Below are 7502 nucleotides of genomic sequence, written 5' to 3' on the forward strand. Positions count from 1 at the left end.
AGACTTGTCTTTGGTGTTTAGGGTCGGCGTGGTCTGAGGACCTACGCGCCCTTTTTTCATGGCACCACAAGCTGCTAAGGCTTGTCTTTAGTGTTTTGGGTCGGCGTGATCTGAGGACCTATACGCCCTTTTTTCATGGCACCACAAGCTGCTAAATCTTGTCTTTGGTGTTTTAGGGTTAGCGTGGTCTGAGAACCTACACGCTCTTTTTTCATGGCACCACAAGCTGCTAAGACTTGTCTTTGGTGTTTAGGGTTGGCATAGTTTGAGGACCTACATGCCATTTTTTCATGGCACCACAAGCTGCTAAAACTTGTCTTTGGTGTTTAGGGTCAGCGTGGTATGAGGACTTACGTGCCATTTTTTCATGGCACCACAAACTGCTAAGGCTTGTCTTTGGTGTTTAGGGTCGAGCGGTCCCTGACCTTTCTCGCCATTTTTTCATGGCATTTGTATTCACCATGGGGAACTTTTTTCTCTTAAAGAATTTTCAACGAACAAAAATGGAATATACTCATAAATAGTGAAGTCGCAAACATTGAATAAAGATAAGGAATGTTCAAATCGACAAATATTACAAAAATTATTGATAAAATTTCTTCAAATGCTCTGCATTCCACGGGTGCGCCAGTTCCTTGCCCTCACTGTCTTTCAATCTGTATGATGCAGGCCGGTTGTTAGCTACTACCAGATAAGGACCTTCCCATCAGGGTCCCATTTTTCCCTCGCCTTGGGTAGTTACTTTGCTTTTCTTCAAAACCAAGTCGCCCACTTTAAAGGTTCTGGGCCTTACTCTTTTGTTGAAGTACTACGCGGCTTTCCTCTTTTCCTGCAGCATTCAAGCCTTGACTATCTCTCTCTCTTCTTCGAGTAAGTCGAGGTATTCTACTATCTTTTCGTCATTCCGAGTAGTCGAGAAATGGCTTGTTCTGTAGGTTGGCAGCCCTACTTCTGCTGCCGTGACCGCCTCGCATCTGTATGCTAGCGTAAATGGGGATTCCCTTGTTAGAGTTTTTGCTGTAGTTCTGTACGCCCAGAGTACCTTTGGCAGCTCGTTCGCCCAATCTCCTTTCTTCTCTGCGACCTTTTTCTTGAGGATTGAGAGTAATGCTTTGTTTGTCACCTCAGCTTGACCATTTGCTTGGAGGTGGCCTGGGGATGAGTACTTTGTCTTGATCCTTAACTCCGCGCACCATTTTCTGTAATAATCTGAGTCAAACTGGCGCCCATTATCGGTTACAATACTCTGGGGAATCCCAAACCTGCAGATGACATTCTTCCACAAGAATTTTGTCATGACTTTGCCTGTGATTGTTGCCAACGGCTCCGCTTCTGCCCATTTTGTAAAATAGTCGACGGCGACTATCATGAATTTAACACCACCTTTTCCTGGCGGGAAGGGTTCCACCAGATCTACCCCCCACTGGGCGAATGACCATGGTGCTGTTACTGATGCTAATGATCTAATTACATGTTATTAACCCAGTGGAACTCCTCCACTGGTGGTATACGGGGGCGTGAAGATGTGGGAGGAAGTGGGTTAATGGGTAATGAGAGAAGAACACACGGTTGAGAGAGATGAACGGTTTGGTTTCTAATTTTGCTTTGGTGCAATGCAATCCAGAGATGAAGATGTGTGTTTAGCGACGTGTCAGCTCTTTATTGGTGTCCATTAAACTCAATATATCGGATTGACTTGCCTAAAGAGGAACTCTATAGTTATATAAAATATATATGATGAATGTATAGAAAAATACATATATTTTTTTATAATATTTGTACAATATCTAAGGTGAAGTTGGAGCCAGAATTGGAGAGAAAAATCAGAGTTGGAGTCAGAGTTGGTCTAACTCCACCTCTAACTTTTTTGGAAAAAAACTTCTAACTCCGTCTCCAGATTTTGCTCAACCCTACTTACATATTGTTCCTAAATTACAAATGTAACATCCGAGTCCAGTGTCAAGTTGATTTAAAAAAAAATTATATTTATATTTGTTAAAAGCCCATTGGGTTTTCAAATATGTTTATTTTTTTTTTAAATAGTCTATAGGACTAAAAATCTCTATTTTGATGGATTATAATTTTCTTTGAATTTGATTGTTAGTATTGACTATTATTAGATATTAATGATTTGTTATCATATTATACTTTTAACATCTTATCATATTATAGTGTCTAATTATATGTTATCAACTTATCATTATATTTATGTCTTTTATAAAATAGTGTCTAATTACATGTTATTAACTCATTATACTTTTATACTTGATCTCCACTGGAGGAAGAGATCAAGTGAGCATCAACTGTGAAATCAGGGGGCTTAAGTAGGCTCAAGGCAACGATTAGCATCCCAAAGTCGTGGGAATACATGCGCCCCATGAAGCCAGCAAGCCTAGCGCAAATCCCACAGCACATACTTAACGATGCAACGTGGAGGGAGTTGCCTGAAGCCATCAATGCTGAAGAGACAAAACAGACGCAATCAAGTGCCAAAATTCAACCATCAGAAAATGTGACAATAAAGTCGGAGGAGAATTGTCACACGTCGCATTAAATAACGAAAAGACCAAACATGGGTGTCTAAGGACTTGACGCGTGGGAGAGCCGAGAAGTAAAATGGCCTCCCCATTTGAAAAGAGAGGATATCAAACGGTAACAACCAAGGGAAGACATGTAAACAAAGACAATAAGAAATTTTCATCAGACCAATCCGATAGGAATTAGCAGGGTAAATTGTAAGGAGATTTGTTCCCTCAAACCAAAGGCCAAGAAGACATGCCCAAATGTGGGGAGTCCAACTCGACTGGATGGCTCATCAGCTCATTAACAGCCCACGACCTCAAAGCTAAGGTCGACCCATCGCCATAATCATACGGGAAACCCCAAAATGCAAGAAAGGAGGAGACACGTCGCCCCAGCACTCCCCTATGACACCTAACCTTAGAGAACCTATGCATGCAGGTGGGCGGGAAATGCGGTGAGCCCTTGATCTTCTAAACAACAAGTGAGAAGGAGCCTAGCAGCGTGCACCTGCAAGATAAAAGGGACAAGAAGCCACGCTACATTAATGGTGCAGAGCCTAGGACTCCAAACCGCATTAATTACACCACCTCAAGAGCTACACTACATTAAAGGATTCTAACAATATGAATAATTGAAGGGACATATACCCAGGGTATGGCCCCCCCTCCCAAAAAAAAAAAAACTAGTATAAAAGTCAATTCTTAGGTATGAATAATTCTCTCTGATTCCTCTATACTCTTGTGCAAACTACTAAGGAGATACTAACTTAAGTATCGGAGATTCTCCGAGCTCCACCAAGACTCCCGACTCTCTGTATTTTCTCCAAGTGTGTAGGTGAAAAGTCGAAAACCTGAGTCTCTGGAACCCGGCCTAAGAGCATTAGCAATAGCCTAGCCATTGCCAATGCTAAGTCTAAAATTTAACTAAACGTGGAAAAAGTCATCTGCATTGGACTCGCTATACATATCAGGTTTGACATTTATGCTACAGTAAGTGTTAGCGCCTCTTCAAATCCGACGAGGGACTATTCTAAGACCAAACACTTATTTTATTACTTTTGAGACTACTTGCCGCTCATCTTTTACTCGTTTATACATTGTGGCTTTCCTGCTGTTGGTGGTCTTCAACTGGTGCAGTGCAGCGCATGTCATCTTTGTCTTTGTAAAAACGCACCAACGGTTCACTTATTTTAATACGAACAAAGATGTAAATGCCAAATGGTGTTGCCTCGGTCATGACTTTATTAATTATTTTTTGTTGTTTTTATTGTTCTTGCAATCTTTACACTTAGCTAAAGTGTAAAATATTTTAAAAAATAATTATCAAATATTATTAGAATAAATAATATTATATTATTATTTAGAGTTTAAGATAACTAGTCCAATGTAGACTAATCTAGGTAGAAGTCCATATTATAGTCAAAAGACCGCATTGGAGTTCCATTTTAGACTTGACAATGGCTAGCTATTGCCAATGCTCTAAAGGCATACGAAACACGATGCTAATAGTTCTAATAATATTTTATTTAACTTTTATTTTATCTCATTTTATTTATATAACCAAACAAGACCCAAGAATTAGAGTCAAAATGTTTAGATGAGTTTTATGAATTTTTCTAAAAGCCGTATATCCCATTTCAAGATATGTTTGGAAGGTGAAAAAGTTTGAAAAAAATAAATAAATAAAATTTCAAAAAAAAAAAAACTTGAATATCATCTCGCCATAGGGTCCCTCCTTATTCAGCTCAATCTCATGTCTTGTTTGAATGTTGTGATGAGATAAGATGAAAAATATGTGAGTTTGAATATTGTGATGAGATGAGATAAAAAAATATGTGAATTAAAATGGTTTAAGTTAAGATATTTTACGTGGTTTTAAGAAATGAGAGAAAATAATTAAATTAAAATATTATTTTTTATTTTAAAATTCAAAAATTTTAAATTATTTTTTATATTTTATTTAAAAATTAAAAAAAATTATGATAAAAAAGTCAAAAATTAAAAAATATTTATTTTTAAGTATGTTTGGATGTTATCTAAACAACATCAACATCTAAACGGACAGTGTTGCCTACAATGATCAACCTCATCATTGGTCATGATCACATGCATGCGTGGCCCAGAACCTACTAGTCGTCATAGACTGTTTATTAAAATTTCGGTCGAAGAATCCGGATATTTCTGAACTGGAATCCGGACTGGATTAACTCAAATCAAATTTGGGTAGAAACTAGTTTTTAAAAAAGAAAAATATAGTTATAAATATAATTATACATTAATTTGTATATATAATTAATTAAAAAATAAATTTTATTAAAAATTATATTAATTTAAATTTTAAATATAAATAAATTAATATTAATATTCAAATTAGTGTGTGACTATACTTGTGTATAGTAAAACTTTTTTAAAAAATCTGAACCTAAGTTTTTGTTGGTGCACGGGTTTATTTTTTTAATGAAATCGAAGCCAACATTTACCCAATTCTCGGATTCCAATTTTTACTTTTTGGCGTGGGAGTGCAGGACATGAGTAGTATCCAAGAAAAAATTACTGTAGAATGAACGGCCATGAACGCGGCAATGCTGAGGAGAACTAGGAAGACTCTTCCCGAAGACTTGATACTAGAAACACTTGCGTTTGCCCGTCAAATACTCTTGTGTTTGGTATTTGTAAGAAGATTTCACGTCTTTAATCATTTCTTCTAGAGGTTCCAGAGTTTGCGTTCTATGTCTCCTCTCCCACTTACTTTATGTTTGGTTGGTAAGAAAAATTAAAGACCTCTCTTTTTATATCGTCTGTAACTTCTTTCCAACCTCTTCGAATTCCTGGCTGATGAATATCTGAACCACCTTTGAATTCTATACACTAAGCTATACCGGACCACAAAAAATAAATAAATGGAAAGTACTGCATTTAGTGGCAAAGAGTTTTCTTTTTTTAATTTATTTTGTATTAATCTCTCAGGATATTGCTTATATTGATTAGAAACTTTGTGAACTGGAGTTTTGTGGTCAAAACACTACGGTTCCGGAAAGCGGCAATAAGGTTTGCTTTAAAATATATATATATATATATATTGGATACCGGATCGGATTTATCCGAGTTTTTCTACGTAGATACCGGCTCGAATTTGTTCAAGGCTAGAACTCATAACCAGAACCCGGTTATCAAAATTTCCAGATCGTCCCGGGAGATCACGATGATGATCGAAATGCAACATCTGCATGCACTAATATATTAATAGCTACTTGTAAAAATGCACGAGATTGCATTATGACTAAGCTAATATATTTTATACCATAATTAATAGAATTAATAGTACTATTTTGATTTATAAGAATATTAATCAACTTAATAACCTTTTATATATGCCTTATTATATCATCTTCGATCTGTTTCAATTAATCTTCGTGATGATGAGAATTTTATTACTTCGAATTTCAAAAGCTAGATTGGCGCTATAAATTTATAAAGACAACAGAACATATCTAGCAGATAGAATCAAGTGTCGTTATTCGATTATGACCATCCTTTTAAGTATAATTCTCACATGATTACACTGATCTAGAATGACGATGATGAAAGGATGACGATGGCATGGAAGAGAATGACAAATGACATAAATTAATAATAGCATCCTCTGATCTGGATCTCAAATGACATCATTTTCATGATGAGATCAGAAAATTAGGAATTAACGAAGAGATACAAAAAATCTTTCCCAGCAATATTAAGTAAATAATCTCAGCTCCCTGATCGATCAAGTACTGCCCAATGATAAAGAAAACATGCAACTCTCAGCTCTCTGTGCGTGTCGGATGGCATGCACGCAAGTATATATGGGGTCTTGATGTTAGCTTTCTTTCACCACTTCCACACTGATAATCTGGGCCGGCCGATCCAGTTTCTTTTTCAGACTTGTAGCCAACTTTACAGCATCAACTCCATTCCCAATCACCACCACTCTATCTTTCTCCGCTCCATCTTTCTCCGCTCCTAAGGTCAAAGAATCCACGCCTGCATGCATTGCAAATCACTTATATATAATCTTATTTAGACTCCAAAGAGCGCGCCCACACATACATATTATGGTTTTGACATCTTTACCAAGTAATAATATGAGTTATATATATATATATATATATATATGGAGATCAATACGTAGTATCATTAACATTTAAAGGTTTTTTTGAACGCGAGAATTAAGCAGTATATATAATTATATAATTAATCATCGATCAGCGTACTTGTACTGACCATTTATAGCAGCTGCGACCTTGAGTGCCTTTGTGTGACATTTTTGACAATACATCTGCACCTTCACCACAATCTTTTGCTGCAAATTTAACGTCCATGGAGAAAGAGCTAGGTCGTTAGAATATATATATATATAATGATCCCAAAATTAAAGAAGGAAAAATATGATCGATATCATGTGATTGCAAGTAATACCTTCATGATGTTAGCGATTCTATTGTCTGTCGTCTCCAGGGGCCAAGAAAATAGACACGATATAAAGAAAACGAATTAAGACGAAAGAAAGCCCCCCGGCCGGTTTTATCAATGGAAACTAGCTAGCCAGCATGCATTGATAGAAAAAGTCATAAAAAGCTAGCCAGAAGCGTTTCCTGGAAGAAAAAGTCATGATTAAATTACTATAGAGATCGAATCTCGGTACCAATCATGACTTTGGAGTCTTGAGTCTTTTGATTTTAATTTGGACTTTGATCGTACATAGCTAAAGTCAAGCTTCCAAATCCGTGTCTAGAACGCTGCTAGCTAGCTTGTTCATGAATCATGATCAACCGTAGGAGTAGGATCAGGATTTTCCGATAAATAATATGCCATATCACTTATTCAGGAATATTGGGGCCCTTGAAATTAAAGACCGGCCAGACTAGTTTCAATTATCAAAAGAATTGATATACCAAAGTGTGGGTCCAGAGAATTTAATTTAATTAGACAAGTAGGAGGGCA

General features: G+C 36.7%; 1 protein-coding gene across 1 annotated transcript; it reads right to left on the minus strand.

Moving 5' to 3' along the window:
• Positions 1 to 6125: 6125 nt before the first annotated feature.
• On the minus strand, positions 6126 to 7194 carry LOC122277411 (disease resistance protein RGA5-like). The gene is made up of 3 exons (XM_043087380.1): positions 6978 to 7194; positions 6783 to 6861; positions 6126 to 6542 (listed from the first exon to the last, which is right to left on the minus strand). The coding sequence occupies exons 1-3, from the start codon at positions 6981 to 6983 to the stop codon at positions 6379 to 6381; spliced, it is 249 nt and encodes an 82-aa protein (XP_042943314.1). The 5' UTR covers positions 6984 to 7194; the 3' UTR covers positions 6126 to 6378.
• Positions 7195 to 7502: the final 308 nt, after the last annotated feature.

The sequence above is a fragment of the Carya illinoinensis genome, chromosome 9 (assembly GCF_018687715.1).
Source record: "Carya illinoinensis cultivar Pawnee chromosome 9, C.illinoinensisPawnee_v1, whole genome shotgun sequence".
Classification (NCBI taxonomy): Eukaryota; Viridiplantae; Streptophyta; class Magnoliopsida; order Fagales; family Juglandaceae; genus Carya; species Carya illinoinensis.

What these genes read in the sequence shown, in the direction of transcription:
- LOC122277411 (XM_043087380.1), bottom strand. An exon ending in GGTCGCAGCTGCTATAAATG is followed by an intron (nt 6,543 to 6,782) that starts GTCAGTACAAGT and finishes CAATGCATGCAG; the next exon opens with GCGTGGATTCTTTGACCTTA.